At 40.6% G+C, this 17,080-nt stretch overlaps 1 protein-coding gene across 1 annotated transcript; it reads left to right on the forward strand.

The window, feature by feature from the left end:
- The first annotated feature begins 1,050 nt into the window (after positions 1-1,050).
- Positions 1,051-3,240, forward strand: LOC149839934 (uncharacterized). The gene is made up of 5 exons (XM_090004281.1): positions 1,051-1,501; positions 1,606-1,962; positions 2,046-2,322; positions 2,420-2,533; positions 2,631-3,240. The coding sequence occupies exons 1-5, from the start codon at positions 1,274-1,276 to the stop codon at positions 2,762-2,764; spliced, it is 1,110 nt and encodes a 369-aa protein (XP_089860407.1). The 5' UTR covers positions 1,051-1,273; the 3' UTR covers positions 2,765-3,240.
- The last annotated feature ends 13,840 nt before the right edge of the window (positions 3,241-17,080 follow it).

A 17,080-nucleotide genomic window follows, 5' to 3' on the forward strand; every position in this document is an offset into this window, starting at 1 on the left:
CCCATCCAAATAAAATCAAGTATCCAGAACATATCCATACCATTGCATCTTAAAAAGGAATAAAAAGCCTTGAAACCCTAGTTCTTATGAGAGCTCATGGGATTCAATAGAGAGGATTGCGTTATTCCAACCATAGTTACCAAGAAACGGTGCATGAAGCAGAAGCAGAAGCAGGAAGTGAGTATTAAAATGTAGTATTAAGCGTGAAGCGAGATTTGTTTTGGAATCAATTGTGTAGAAGCAAAAAAGAAAAACATGAAAGAAATGCGAGGAGAAAGTGAAAAATGAATAAACAATAACACGAAAAATACAAAAAACAACGGAGAAGTGTGGGAAACCAAGAAAGAAAACTAGCGAGAAAAGAAAAGGATACGAGAGAGAAGCGAGTGGGAAGCGCATTGTTCCATCCGACAAGTGTTTTATGAGAAGCAAGTTAGCAAAGTGCGGTGAGTCCTGCATAGGATTCCACTTGAGGGAAACACCATCACCCCTCACATTGGCTCGCGCCTTCAGTTAGTAAAACTTTTGAGGTCTCTCCTACCACTGAAAAATATACCTAACTTTGACCTCTCGACAAGAAACAAAGACACAAGAAACACCCACCAGTGAGTTTCGAACTTGTGATGTCCCATCAAATTGATGATTTTTCAGTGACGTTCAGAACTTAACACTTGCTTAACACAAATTAAGGAGGTGATTGCTCTTCTCAGGTTTCAACTTTAACATCAGTAACAGATTTACAACAAAAAAGGAGAGGGTTGTGTGGGATAGTTAAAGGGGCACCCGCTAGCGGTTGGGCCCTTCCCCTCCACATGGCAGGTCGAGTCTCAACAACTGTCTGCCTCAGCCGGTTAACCGAACCCAGCTGCATTGCCAGTTGTTGCTTTCAGTCTATGCGTTTTGTTCAACCAAAACGCCCCTCCCCACAATACCAAAAGAAATAAGAAAAATTAGGGAAAAATAAAAAAAAAGGCTACAAATCCTAAAGCCCTTCAGTATTTATTGCTTCCTGCATTCATCAGTCCAACTCTTCACTCTTCAGTCGCTCTCTCCCTTCTTCCCGGCCCCTAATCTTCCCTATTTCCTTTCCCTTTCTCTCTATAGTTTCCAGCCTTTTGTTGGGTCCCTTTGCCATCTCATTGTTATGATTATCATTGTTACTTCTGTTTACAGCAAAGAGCAAACCCCACTCCTTCCTTACTCCTCCACAAATCCCTGACTAACCATCTTCCTCTGCTCCACTTTCTTCCCCCACTCCTCTTTTTAACCGAAGATGGCGGAGGATCTCGATGACGGAGAGCTCTGGTTGCCGTCTCGGTTCTTATCTGACGAGATGGGGTTCTTGGAGAACAAGCTCCCCTGCGAGTTCCCTTACGCCGACTCGTCGCCGGTGGAGTCGGTGGTGAGCTCGACCGAGACGGAGAGCGACGAGGAGGCTTACATGGCCGGTCTGACTCGGCGCGTAGCTCACTCGACTTTGGAGAACGATGCTGTGCAGAAGGTAGTTGTTTTATGTTAACATTTATGCGGTTTTTGTTTGTTGGGTGTTTGGTTTCTGGAGGTTTTGTGGTTGATTTTCTGGGGGTTTTGTTGGGTCTGGTGAAGGTGGGTGCGATGGCGGGGTCGCCGCAGTCGACGCTATGCGCAGTGGGGAGCTGGTCCGGCCGGAGCCTGGACTCGAACGGGCTGTCTCAGGTATCGTCTCCCCCGTCGACGCCGCTCAACCAGAGAGACGACGCGTGGGAGCTGCTATATGACGCCGCTGGTCAGGTGGTGAGGATCAGGATGAACGACGAGGGCGGCAAGTGTCAGGCGAGAGGACTCCTCGTTCCTCCGAAGAAGCCGGTTCCGGCTGTGGTGGGCAGGCCGGGAGCTCAGGTGAAAACCTGTAACGGTTCCAGGTACCCCCTGCGTTGCTGCTTGAGCGACAACAATCGGGACACGGCTGCTCTTGCCATGCATGTAAGAGTCCACCTGATTGAACCCATCTTGTTTTGCCCCAATTTTTTTTGGGTGTTCACTATTCTTGCTTATTTTTGTTACAGCCTGAGTTGATTAAGCGGCATCCGAGTTTGACGAGACAAGCCAAGATTGCCCCGGCGCAGCCGATGCCGATCCGAGCCTCGGCCGGAGCTAACGCGAAGTTTGGCCGCCCACTGGGCTTGCCTTCATCTCCATGGCCCCCTCTCCAGAACAACACTACCCACAATGGCATGAGAGCCGTTTTTCTTGGTAATTCTGGTTCTCGAAGGGAATCTTCCGGTACCGGCGTCTTCTTGCCGAGAAGAACCTGTAACCCAGTCGATTTCAGGAAGAAAGCTGGTAATTCTTTGAATCACGTTTATCATGTATATTGCTTCATAAACTTTTTTTCCGATTTGGGTTTCTGATTGGTGGTTCTGATTCCCCGATTTGTTAGGTTGCCCGACGGTTTTGTTACCGGCGAGGGTTGTTCAGGCGTTGAATCTCAATATTGATGACATGGGTGTTGCTCAACCCACTTACTACCTTGCGAGTCTTGGTCATGACCATGGTATGTTTCTCTTTTTATCATTTCTAATATCTTGTGGTGGTTGATTTTTTGTAATTGGTGGTTACAATTTGTGTTTTTTCTTTTGTGATGATATCAGATAATTCGATTAACATGGACCCTCGGCCTATTGTTGCAAGTAAAGGGTTCCTTCCTCCCCAGAGAAGACCTACCCGCCCTCAACAACCAGCCATCTGCAGCGAGTTCCATCTGCCTCAAGAATGGACGTATTGACATTGTTCCATCTCTCTACTATTAATGTTGTAGCCATCTTAATATTTTGGTGGGGTTTCCCCTCTAGGAGGATTAGAAGTTCAGATATATGTTTTGACGAGTGGTTTAGGTGGTGATGACGATGATCACAATAAGTTAAACCGTATCTTTTGTTATATCTTTTGTTATTATAGGGTTAGGGCTAGGTGAAATAGTTTTTGTGGAGGGCGGGGGCTTTTGTAATAAGAAGTGTTTCAGTCCATGTTGCGCCCTCATCAAGGCCATTGGGAAGAGAAAAAAAGTCTGCGGGGAGAGTTTCGGCTGGTCTGCAAGTTTTTCGGATGCCAGAGTGTGAAACCCCCAAAACTACCACCTCCGGAAAGTAATAAAAGTGGTCGTTGTAATGTACTCTCACATCAGAAAAGATGGAAGGGAAAAGGAGACAGGTGTATTGTCTCTTGATAAGTATATTGTATGCATAATGGAATTTGCTTTTACCACCGGGCTCTTTAATATTATTCTTATGTTGTCCTCGTTTGCTGTATTTTACTCTTGCAGAGAGAGAGAGAGAGAGAGAGAGAGAGAGTTGAACTGTTGACTGTAAGTCTCTGAAAGACATCTCTTTGATCAACATTTCTCTAAAAGATTGCATCTCTTTTATCAAGAGGGGAGCCCGTGGGGCCTACTCTGGTTCCTCCGATCCGTATTGCGGTCTTGCAGAGAGAGAGAGAGAGAGAGGCTGTTTGTGTTAGGTTGAACTGTTTGACTGTAAGTCTCTACAAGACATCTCTTTGATCAACATTTCTCTAAAAGGCTGCATCTCTTTGATCAAGAGGGGAGCCCGTGGTGCCTACTCTTGTTCCTCCGATCCGTATTGGTGGTAGTATCTTTCTCTAGATAGAGAGTTTGAAATTTGAATGGTTGTGTTTCTCTTGAGGGGGAGATTTTGAATGTGCTACATGGTTTTGTCCATCCTATCCTTTTGTTTTTTGCCTGAGATTTTGAATGGTGTTTGTGTTCAGTGATTTTGGATGGTGTTTTTAGAGAGAGCGAGACGTATGTTCTTCAGTGATTTTGGATGGTGTGTGTGTGGCATTGAAGCCTTTTGACGGCTCTGGTGTCCACAAGAGAAAGTGCGAGAGTGCATCATTCATCAAGGGTTTGCCGGCCTCCACATGTGACTTTGGTGGGTCCTACTCTGCCTCAGAGCGTTTGATACTCTTGGGCATGCTTCGCTTGTTTGTTTTGCTTTTGAGAGAGAGAGAGAGAGAGATTCTTTTCTGTTTACTCAGAGGGGTTTGGCTTGGCTTGCTTCTGCGTTAAAGGCGTTTGGCGGTCGTCCTGTCGTACCTCGGCGGTTGGGGGGGCAGGCGTGACCAGCTGGTTCGTTTCGCGTGGGATGTGACCGTGTGGGGTCGCGTCCTGTTTTTTTAACGCAATGGTCCTTCGCTCCTCCCCTTTTCCCTCTTTTTTTCTCGGCTTTGGGAGACGGGGAAAAGCAAAAGGTACGGTCGGTATGCAATTTTTAATTCTCAATTGGCTGTGTGCTTTTTCCTCTGTTGCTTTATTTAAGAGTTATAAGATCTTGCACTGTGTTTTTACCGCCCCCCCCTTTTTCTGTCCGTCTTTGTTGATTTCCAAAGCAAGTGTTGGACTATTGCGTATTTTTTATATAATAGGGTGCATTTCACACTCTCGCTAATTGGAAAATCATGTGTTTAAGCTGCATCTCTGCGTATAATCTCATCTTACAGTGATTCGTTCGGGGTTCATGCTTTTGGTGATGTTTTTTTAGGTTAAAACATGATTTTTCTGAGTCATTATTACATTGTGGGACTTTTTTTCTTTTTCTTTTTAGGTCTTAAAAAATCTGCATGCCCGTCACAGTTACGTGATGAAAACTTGGTCTAGGGTTGTTGTGTGGTTAGATCAACAGAAAGAAGCTACACAATTTTGGAAAATATGTTGGTCCCACGTCACAGTTACGTGACGAAAACTTGGTCTATGGTGAACGTTAGGGTTAGATCAACAGAAAGAAGCTTACACAATTTTGGAAAATATGTTGGTGCTTTTTTATACACTTAAGTTTGATTAGTTGATCTACTAAGGGGAGTAGTGGTGGACCTAGTGTCATATTCCTGCACGTTGTCATGAAATTTTAGTGGGGAGTGGTTCAGTGGCATCACCTGAAATTTTGGAGAGCCCTTCATGTAGATCATGTGGGTACCCTGTCTGTCTGTCTACCATTAATCCCAAATAATTCTCTTAATGGTCAGAATCTCTACTGAATGAGGTTTTCCATTAAACTAAATTGTGTTTGGGACTCTCGACGTCCTTTAATTTGAAGGCCTTGAGGTGATCCATGGAGGGGGGGGGGGGCTTGTCCACTAGACAGGCTGTCCGAAGTTTGGCGACTCCACGAGGACAAGAGGTGTGTCACTGGTTTATACTGTCGGGACAACGACTGTAAGTATGACAGACTTAGTCCGCGAGACTAGGTCTCTGATTTCGATGGTAGTTTCCCTATCCTTCATAGAAAAAAAAGGTCGGATTCGGATTCGATTCTCATGTATTTAGCTGTTCCGGATCCAAACCGTTTGCGTCCCTAATTCTAAATTTAGATGTTATGAATGGATGGATTTTTCTTTTTCTTTTTTCTTTTTCTGTAGATATTGTGCGGCTGAGCCACCTACTTACGTCTAGCCTTTAGTTGGTGAAGAACTGGTTTCTCAACTTGGAGTGCTTAATTGGTGGCTGACTCAACGCTGAAATATGTGAAAAACCATTCACTCTGGCACTTGACTTACCCTACTTGGTGTGGGTCCGTGTGTGAGCTTCGAAATTGAATTTCAACCCAAATATTGCCTTACAACATGTAGAATCCGTAATTTGCATTATTGAAAGACCTGCGTGTTTCTTTTTTTTTTTTTTAAAGGCAAGCTGGGATAAGCTGACCCCACCAGTTATTATTCAGCGTACTGGGGTTTGAACCTGCAACGTCCCACCACAAGGAGACATGGACTGATAGCTCATACCAACCACACGGTCCCCCGTGAGTAAAAGGGCTGCATTTTTTTTTTTTTAGGCAAACTGGGGTTAGGCAGACCCTTACCAGTTATACAACTATACCATTGGGTTTTGAACCTGCACCATCCCAACACAAGGTGACGTGCACTTAGCTGCTCCTACCAGTCAAGCGGAGCCTCCGTTGGTAAGGCCTGCTTGTTTCTGCCAGTGTTATCTAGGTTAAGTTGGCTTGAGCTTGAAGTGTGGCCCCTTTCATAAACTCCGAGGGTCGCCTTTGAAAAACCCGTGGATTGATATACGAGTGCAGATACAAACTAAATTATCTAGAAATGGTTAGAAATATCTAAGATTATTTGAAAAGCAGAGAATAATAAAGTTATAAATTAATTGACAATTCAATTATCAAAACTGACTCTCAACTCATAGAGCTTTTGTACATTTTTGTTAACATCATATTCTAATAGACAATTACTTGGATTCTTCTCAAATGTGATAGACTTTTAAATTAATAGATGGATCTAATATCCATTACAGATCTGAAAACTCAAATAAAAACTCCAAAATGCAAAACGGAACTAATAAGATCTATTGAACTTGAATAACATCCTGCTCTTGCTCTACATCAGGGGATATGTTTTTGTTCTTAGATCATCAAATCTTAAATCCACCTTCACCATATATCTGTTTATGTACTTGGAATTGGTTATAGTTAGTGAAATCGATTATGTGACTCTAATTTATCGATTTTTATATATATTATAATGGTGGCTAACTTGCCCTCACAGATTGTTATATATATATATATATATATATATATATATATATATATATATATATATATATATGCTAGAGTCACTAGAATAGTGTTAAAAATAATGGTTCATCTAAGACTCTCAACCTCCACTCATCTAGAAGAGGAATCCTCATGAAAGACGACCAAATGAGACGCAGTTTCAAGGAACTGCTGGTGATCATTATCCTGAGAAGTTACAGCTACACATAACTCTTAAATTGATGAAACTGTCCAAACTCCTAAACAATTTCAATATTATTAATGTAATCTAAACAAACATTGTAGAGTCTGGGATATCCCTCTATGTTTTGTGAGGATAATTTACATTATAAAAGGACTCTAAACCATGTATTCTTTTATAAGAAACAAAACCTCGCTTTTCTAATCATTTAGAGAGAGAGAAACTCATGGATGTAGGCCGTGTTGACCAAACCACGTAAAAACCATTGTATTTTTTGTGCATGCATACCTCATTTATTGTGAGTCTTATCGTTTTTAACGAGAACTGAAAATATGAGAACTAATGTATGAACGGTGATTTTGATAGATTTTTTGTTCTTTTCTCTTGAATCTAGCCATACAGATGTAATCTACATACTTAGTTTTATAAGAACCCGCTCTTGAATCATGTGATTTTGATGCATAAATGAGATTTTTTTAAGACTTTAACTGGCGAGTATGCTTGCAAACAATCAAGCACTTCACCTACTCCCAGGGGCATAGCTAGGATTCATGTGGGGGGGGGGGGGCAAACAGGGTTGCAGCAAAAAAAAAAAAAAACTGGTGTGATAGTCGGGGTTCGGGGGCAGCGAACCCGAAATTTAAAAAAAAAAACTTTTTAATTTTTTTTTTAACTGGGCCAGGAACTGGGCTACAGCCCAGTCCTGCCCCCCCCCCCCCCCCCCCCCCCCACACACACACACACACACACCAAGCTCCGCCTTTTGCCTACTCCCCATGTATTGGATGCAAGCGCAGAACCTTTGAAGTTTTGCTTCATCCGCCATGAGTTGGGCTTCACCTACTCTATTTGTCTATTCATTCCCACGTATGTCTTTCTCTTATGCGTGCGCTCATCGGTCACTATGCTCAAAATGTCTTAAGTTCTTCATTATTTTTAGTATATGACTTTTAAAGCTTCTTTTATATATTTTATACAGTCCCCACTTACAAGTTACTGTCGTGCACACAAATGCTGCAATTTTTTTGGGAAATTTTCGTGCCAGCGATATTCTTTTTTTTTGTAGAATTATGAACCACCAACTATGAATCCTCGCTGGTGTTGGTGCATATCTAAAGATCCAAGTATGACCAACCTTGTAATTTTGCTCCTTCATCAGTCTAAAGCATGTGCTAAATTTGTAATTGGTAGCTAGCATGATGCGTTGTAGGTATGCATGTGTTGGCACATATAAAATTAAGGGTGTCAAGGGATCGGGTTTGACCCGGCCCCGACCCGTAGTGGATCCTATAGGGTCAAGGTTTGGTTACAAAGAAAGGGGCCCACTTAACTATCCGGGTCTGACTCATGGCATCCGATTATGTGTTGGGTATGGTTTAAATAAAATTTTATACCAAACCCAAACCCGGGTTTGACACGAGTTTCGATTAAGATATGCAAATTTTTAATGTAAAAACTTTAAAAATATTCTTTTTTGGGTATGTACTAGGTCTTGTTTATGTAATTCTGATCGGATCCGAGTGCGGTTTTTCTTATGAAAAATCCAGTCGAACCCCAACCCGGATTCGATACCCATATCACTTAGTTTGAACCCACCCATTTTAGCAGGAGTCCAGCCCATTGACACCCTTAATAGAATGCGTATCTGTTTGCTTGAAGGCTAGATGAGCTATGTGGGTGTGCCTGGTAAGCCTGCGACCATAGTCAGTGTGGGACTGCCTTTTTTTTTTAAAGGCAAGCTGGGGTTAGTCCGAACCCCACCAGTTACACAACAGGTTTTGAACTTGCAAAGTCCCAACACCTGGTGACTGCACTAACAGCTCCTACCAAACAAGCAGATCCCCCGTTGGTTACCCTAGGCCTTTCAGGCCTTGATAAAGCTCTATTGCATCAAGAGTATGCTATCCGAAGGCCTTGTTAAGTCAAGTGGAAGTTCCGAAGGCCCTCAAGTCGACCTTAATCGGAACTCGGGTTAGGTTCGGGTCTGGTATAAAATTTCACAAACTATACCCGAGTCCATGTATTAATAGGACCTTCAGGTTTGGACCCGGGTCTTCTTATTTATCACCACTCCTGGACCCTATAAGGTTTGGTTCAGGTCGAATATGGGTAAACCGGACCGGTTGACACCCCTGTCAATAAGACAGATCCTCTTGTATCATGCTAACACATAAATAAATGTACGGGTATGTCCATAGCTTAAAAAGGTTGGGCCATGTAATGCAAGGTGGTCGTGGGTGCCACCAAGGGTTTGCCTTGCTGGGGAATGGACATGTCAAGCAGTCCGGTTCTTGCCTTTTCTGGGTTGTGGTCCATGTTCCCATCTGGTGCCTGGTGGATTCCAAATAGACCTGCTGTGCTGCCGCGGGTGCAATCACATGGCACAAAATTTGTGCATTAAGCACCTGATTGCTCTCCATCAGGCCTTGGGCCCCACAACTGACAGGCCCTATCTCCATGGGTGATCAGGTACCTAATGCACAAATATTTGTGCAATCATATAGCACCTGATCTTTTCAGTGTACTGCCAATGCTATGTCTTGCCAGTGGACTCGAGAACTGGTGGATAGGGATGTAAACCTATTGGACTTGGTTCGGATGTAGCTTATACCAAATCCGACGGATAGGGTTTCTTTTAATCAGATTCGGATTCAGATCAAGCTAAATCCAAATCTAAGTGGTACAATAAAAACCAAATCCGACCCAAGTTCCAATTTCCTTATGAAAGTTTAACCTACTGTTAGACATGGGGTCCCTGACATGGGATTGGATGGATTTGCAAACGAGATGTTGGAAACCCAGATCCAGTCCTTCCCAAACAGTAAACTGAGCTCAGTACTATGTGAAACGAGCTTCGAATTGGGCCTGGCCTGGCCTAACTTAAAACCAATCAGGCTGTCTATGCATAATGACTCAGATTTTGGGCCCTTGCCCAATAAGGGTCATGACTGGCATGATCAGGTGCAATGTGAATGCACACTTTTAGTGTGCTGCTGAACCTAATCACACTATCATTTCTTGGGCCCCACAGTTGACAGGCTACTTCCCAAAGATGGAAGGTGATCAGGTGCAGCAGCACACTAAAAGTATGCAATCACATTGCACCTGATGTTCCCTCTCCTTTTTCTTGTCAAAAACTGATTTTTTTTTCGTGTTTCCAGGCAAAATATTGGCAAAAATAATTTAAGAATAAAACATTTATTTTTACAAAAATAATTTCTTGCAATATTGATAGATGCTGACATTTTTATTAGCTAGGCAATTTTTTTTTGAAAAAACATAATATTTCTCTTTGATGACAGGATGTCAGCATCAAGGTGTTTTCCTGGTCCCACCAGCTCCAAAGGGCGTTAGGATGGGCCAGACCAATGTCCACTCCTACATATCAGGCATACTGCCAAGATCAGATGGGCATGAGTCCAAATTTTAGGCTCGACTTGGGTCCAGCATGGCCGGGCTGGCCTAGTCCGGTTAGTGGACGAGATTGACTAGGCTGTTGATGGGCTGGACCAGGTCAAGCCCAACTTGTTGACCAACCGGGTCATGCCCAATCTAATACATAGCCCACGGTCTGCCCATTGAGCACATGGGCATAATTCGGACCAAGCCGAGCCGGGTTGCAAGCAATCTTATATTTACAACATTTCTTATTCATTTCTTTGAGTGCATATAGGTTGTTTTAATGAAAAAATTTAAAAAAACAAGACAAATGAGATCCAACATAGATCTATTTTTTAAAACACTTACTTGACCCCATTTCTTTATAATATATATAGATAGATATATAATTTACTTATTTTTCTATTGAAGACCCACAGGCCGAACCTACCCGATCTGAGATTTTGTTGGGTCAGGTTTAAGCCGGGTTAGGGCCAGGCCTTCTTGGTTTTTGGAAATGGTTAATCCAATAAATGTTTTCCCTATCTGACCTCATATTCAACATGATCCATTTGCTAGGAATCAACTTTTCAAACGTATTTTTTTATGAAAAATATGATTTTTTAAACATTGAATATTTACAAAAAAATTGGGTTGTTGATTTTCAAACCCTATAAAAACCTGCTCAAGTGTTGAAATCTTGATTCCTATAAAATCAAGCATGCACATCACATATTTGTGGTACTATTTAAAAAGAAAAAAAAAGGAGGAGATAGGCAGCGGCACACTAAAAGTGTACCATCACATTGCACCCGATCCTCCCTCAATAAAAATTAATAGAAATGGAACTAAGAAGGGATCTTTTTATCCTTACCAACTTGATCTCATTGTGGCAACCAGCAACAAACATGCATAAATCATTTTATGGAGTAGGCATAAGAATGGATCAGCGCTTTCTTCATGGTTTTGGCATTGCCACCGTTCATTGTGCAAACAACAGGTCCCATTATAACGCAATCATGACATCATCAATACCATTTGCCGTTAATCGCTGTAATGGACGGTGATTATGCGAGAGCACGGAAGAATTGTGATTTGGCTATCACTTAGATCAGTTAGTTGTAGCTAGATGCAAAAGTGCAGATGTGTCAGAGAAAGCGAAGCAGGTTATATGTTCTCACCTGAACACGGCCGTTAGCCACAATGCGTGTTTGAGGGTCTCAATGAGTGCCACGTATATAAGCGATCAAGGCTCGTATCCCCGTGTGTGTCGGCATCACAATCCGGTGTGATTGCAAAGACATAAGTACCCTTTCCCACCATTCTTGCCATGAAACGACGGTTCGGGAAGATGACAAAAATGTCCTTCATTAAAAAAAAAGGGAAACGACGGTTCTAGATCCTCCATCTAGGAAAGTGAAACGCCAGTTCGAAAATGATGTTAACTCTTTAAAGTCCAAACGTTTCATTTTTGCCTTAATAAATAAACTTTTGCACCATCTGTTGTAACAGGAGCTCCCTTCGAAGACGCAAGCTTTGCCTTCGTCTCCTGCCATCGGACCCTCCTTTGCCATCGTCTGCTCCCGCCGAAGCATCCTTTTTCGCCGTCTGTTGTCGTGGGAGCATCCTTTGTTGTCGTCTGCTCCTGCCAGAATATCCTTTGCTGTCGTCTGCTACCGTCGAAGCATCCTTTGTCGTTGTTTGTGTAGTGGCAGCATCGTTGCCACCATCTGTTGTGTTTACCTTTTGGGTGTTTCTTCCCTACTGTCGAATTACCAAGGTTTCGTTATGCAAAAAAATCAATTTCTTAATCTGAATGCTAAATCTTACAACTGGGTGGCTGTCTCCATGCTAAATAACACCTGTTTTCATACTTAAACAAATCGATTTGTACTTATACACCTTCTTGGCATCGAAAAATAGTTAGCACGATTTGTTCTTATTAAAGGCCAAACATTTCAACAATATGTATTTTTGAAGGCTAAATGTCTACAATGATTTGTACGTTTAAAGCATGAACAATTTATACATTTAAATCGGTAGCGATTTGTACTTTCGATGCATACCACGATTTGTACTTGAGTTTGATAAATCGTACAACAATGTTTACGTATGAAGCCAAACATTACAACGATATGTACTTATGAAAGTTGTGATTTATACAATGATTTATAATTTTGAAGCAACAACAATTTATACCTTTAAAGCAGTAGTGATGTGTATTTATGAAGTTACCTCGATTTGTACTTAAGTTTGCTAAATCTTACAATGATGTTTATTTATGAAGCCAAATATTGTGATGATTTGTAATGTTGGTGATTGTTTAACGAATGGGATAATTTGTATTATTATATACTTGGGAGGCGGTTGTAACATATAATGATGCGGTTAAATTTATGTGTTTTGTAGGTTAGCAATGTCTAAAGCTTGTCAAACAAAAAATCCTCATCTGTTCTATGGGATGAATATTAGAGAAGTTATCCGTCAGTCCCATCTAAATGAGCGTTATGAAAGGTACCAAATATAATGAAGATTGAGAATGATAAAGATATAGACAAAGCGTTGAAATTATATTATGCGGAGGATTATTCATCAGATATTGAGGATGAAGACCAAAGAAAGAATGAGGAAGAACTAAAGATGAAGAAGGATGATAAAGAGAAGGAAAACAAAAGGAAGAAGGAGGAGAATGAAAAGCAAAGGCAAAAGCAAAGGAAGAAGGCGGAGGAGAGGGAAAGGCAAAGGCAAAGGAAGAAGGAGGAGGAGAATGAAAAGCAAATGAAGAAAAGGCAAATGAAGGAGGAGGAGGAGAGAGAAAGGCAAAAAAAGAATAAGGAGGATGAGAGAGAAATGCAATTGAAGGAGGAGGAGTTAGAGAAGGAAAGGCAAAAGATGATCCAGGATTATGTAGCACAACGAAAGAGGATAAGGCAAATGAAGGAGGCGGATGAGAGGGAAATGTAAAAAAAGAATAAGGAGGAGGAGGAGAGGGAAAGGCAATTGAAGAAGAAGGAGAAGGAGAAAGAGAATGAAAGACAAATGATGAAGATGGGATTGGAAAGGCAAAGGAAGAGGCATCCGGATGAGAAAGAGAAGGAAAGACAAAAGAAAGAGAAGGAGGACGAGGGAGACAAGTTAAGGCAAATGAAGAAGAAGGAGGATGAGGAAGACAAGGAAAGAGAAAGGAAGAAGCAGGAAGAAAAGAAGAAAAGAAAAACGAAAAAGCAGGAGGAGGAATAGAAGGAAAAGAAAAGGAAAAAGCAGGAGGAAGAGAAGTTAAGGGAAAGGAAAAAGCAGGAGGAGAAAGGGAAGGAAATAGAAAAGAATGAAGAAATTGAAAAGCAGAGTAGGGAGGCGAAGGAAGGAAGCAGTCCAAAAGCAAACAGAGGCGGCAGAGCAACAAGAAAGGCCGAGGATGGAGGGAGGGAATGAAGTAGAGAAAATTGTGACCAAGGTATGTAAATCGATCCAGTCTGTCATGATTTACTATGTATAGTGATTAATGTGATAGGCATTATTATGTATAATAATTACTGTGATAGGTATTATTATGTATAGTGATTACTGTGATAGCGATCACTATGTATAACGATTACTATGTACAACGACATGTAGAAGTACAAATGAGACTAATTTATAATTGACATGAATAATATGCTATTTTGTGTTACAGAGAGGGCAGAAGAGAAGCAGAGCATGAGGTAAAAAACTTGGAGGTCGGTGTCAGTGGCCTATAGTTCTGTTGTGGTATGGACAACTTAGTGAATATCAGAAGGATCGATTACGAAATATGCACTTCGGCAGGTTTCTGGACCAACATTATTTTGAAATGTGCTGGAACACCATGATCCACTTGGTAAATAAGTGGAATCATCAGACGAACACATTCCAGTTTGATTCTTTTGAGATCATCATGACCCTAGAAGATGTGGCACGAATTACTGGACTTAAGTGCTATGGAAGTGCTATCCTATTAGGGGATTCGAACTATAATGCAAGGGAAAAGTGCACAACCCTTCTAGGAATGTCGATGGATGACTAAAGTCAATGTATTTCTGGTGGAAGCAATTCTACATCGATGAAAGTTTCTTCTTTTTATAATAAATGGAAAGGCCAGTCCACTATATATGCATCTAAAAGAGCTGACCAAGAGTTGCGTTGCTTCCTTCTTTATTTTTTTGGTCTTACTTTATTTTCTGATTGTTCTGATTCGAGAATAAGTTACTTGTGGCTGCAGTTCCTGAAAGACTTGGATGAAGTCAACAACTATGCATGGGGTGCTACTATGCTCGCACACTTATACAGTCAACTTTATCATGCGAGTAAGGGTACGAAAACCGTTAGGGGGTTTTGGCCATTTGTTCAAGTATTTGTTTATTGCTTATTTAGTACTTGTAGACTAAGCTCATTATAGGTTGTAGTGTTACTAATATATTATTTTTGTAGGCGTGGGAGCATATTGTCACGTTGCATCCTCAGTGTGGCCCTGTGATTTGTGGTTTTCCAAAGATCGGTCGGTGGACTGGAATAAATGTCAAGGAGGATCATGCTAAGTTCATTTTAGATGGTCTGCAACTAAATGAGGTAAATGGTTTAAAATATTTTACAATCGTTTCAACATTTATCATTCAGTAGTATAAATCGTTGAAATGTTTAGCATTCTTAAGTAATCATCGCTGCACGATTTTGTCTTCGTTACTACAAATCGTTATCGCTTTAGTATTTATCTTTCAGTACTGTAAATCGTTGTAATCGTTTGCATTTTTAGTAACAGTCATTGTAATATATTTAACACTCATTATTATAAATAATTTTAATATTTAGCATTCATTAGCATGAATAATTGTCTATACCTAAACCATAATCTCTAATTTATAGGTTTTGTGAAGACTGTATGAAGATGGGGAGGACGCGGATCAAGAGATTGTTGCTGAGGGTGCGAGACTGTCTGACCGCGATATTTGGCTGTTTAGCAATTATGAAGCCGAGTTGTAGCATGACAGTTGAGTTCTTCTACAATTTGGCTTGGGACAATCTATCCCAAAAAAGCTTGTGGAAGTCAGAAGAATGATGAATAGTGGTGGGGCCAGGAACGTGAATTGGCACGAACGCTATAGGGAACAATTGTATAACTGGAACAAAGGAGGTGTCCGTGCCATAGCGTATGATTATAAAGAACGACAATATGAACCCAACTATTTCCAAAAATATTAGGAACTCATGCGTCAAAATCTGGAGATTGAGAATATTGAGAACCCATGCCTCCCTTTTGTCCCCCATCATGTCGCATCCTAGCATAGAAAACACGTTTTTCATCTCCCTCCGGCTATAACAATGATTACCTCAGTAACAATACACAATGAGGGGTGAACACAGCTAAGAAAAGAGAGCGTAGTCTCCGACACAAGGTTGGAGTTCTTAGAGAGGGAGAATAAGGACTTACGAAAGGAGGTTAGCAATTTGGAGAGCCAAATGCGGTCACTGGTAGAGATGATGACCAGTGTTTATAATAAGTTTAAGGAAACCAAGTGGCCACTGAGGAAATGGTATCTACCAATTAAACGAAAGAGACGATTTGTGTGTCTTGATTCTCAATCAGACTCGTCAAGTGCCACTGAATAAACGATAGTGATTATTTTAACCCGATAATTATTTGTTGTGATTGTATAATTTTTTGTTCTAATTCTATAATTAATTTTTGTAACATGACATTCTTTAATTGTTTTTTTTTAATAAGTGTAAGACACAAGTGCCACTGAACAGATCGTTGTAAGGTTCAACCTTCATAAATAAAAGCGATCGCTTTTGTTTTTTATAAGAGATCACGATTTGCTTGCAACCAGTTGCATATAAGAGATCGCGATTTGTTTTTTGTATAAGGTGTTCTATCATGATCTCTACCATCATCCCACCTAAACCCATCAACTAATCAAACTAAATCTATTTGAATATCCTATTGCGATTTTCCTTCACGAGCTTTGTCCTAGGGAACGATACGTTCCATTGCGATTTAAATAATGACATTCGAAATTGGCAGAAAAGAAAAATAAACAAATCGACACGATGCTTAGACTTAGTTAAGAACAAGTAAAGTTAACTTCACCATTGCAGACATCATTGTGTATATCGCTCTGGGACAATATCTGGTATAACGATTCAGATACAATAGATGTATAATGATTTGTCTTATCGTGAATTACACAATGACTTATAAAACAAAAAGTAAAAAAAAAAATTGTTGAAGGTTATAGTGTTACTAAAATATTATTTTTGTAGGCCTGAGCATAGGAGCATATTCTCGCGTTGCAACATTAGTGTGACCCTGCGATTTGTGGTTTTCCAAAGCTCAGCCGGTGGGCTACAATTTATGTAAAGCAAGATAATGCTAAGTTCATTTTAGATGGTCTGCAATTCAATGAGGTAAATTGTTTAAAATTGTTTACAAACAATCCAACATTTATCATTCAGTAATATAAATCGTTGAACAGTGTAGCATTCTTAAGTAATCATCGCTACAGAATGTTGTCTTCGTTACAACAAATCGTTATTGCTTTAACATTTAGCGTTTAGTATTGTAAATCGTTGTAATCGTTTGCATTCTTAAGTAATGATCGTTGCAGAAATTTGTCTTCGTTAGTACAAATTGTTATCGCTTTAGCATTTATCTTTCAATACTGTAAATCGTTGTAATCATTAGCATTCTTAAGTAATGATCGTTGTAGGATTTTATATCCATTAGTACAAATCATTATCGATTAAGCATTTAACTTTTAGTACTGTAAATTGTTGTACGCATTTGCATTCTTTAGTAATGATCATTGCAGGATATAGTATACCTTAGTACAAATCATTATCGCTTTAGCATTTAACTTCCAGTTCTGTAAATTGTTGTAATCCTTTGCATTCATAAGTTATGATCTTTGCATGAATTAAGAAAACAGACATCATCAACATCATC

This window comes from Nuphar pumila, chromosome 4 (assembly GCF_984573655.1).
Source record: "Nuphar pumila chromosome 4, dmNupPumi1.hap1.1, whole genome shotgun sequence".
Lineage (NCBI taxonomy): Eukaryota > Viridiplantae > Streptophyta > Magnoliopsida > Nymphaeales > Nymphaeaceae > Nuphar > Nuphar pumila.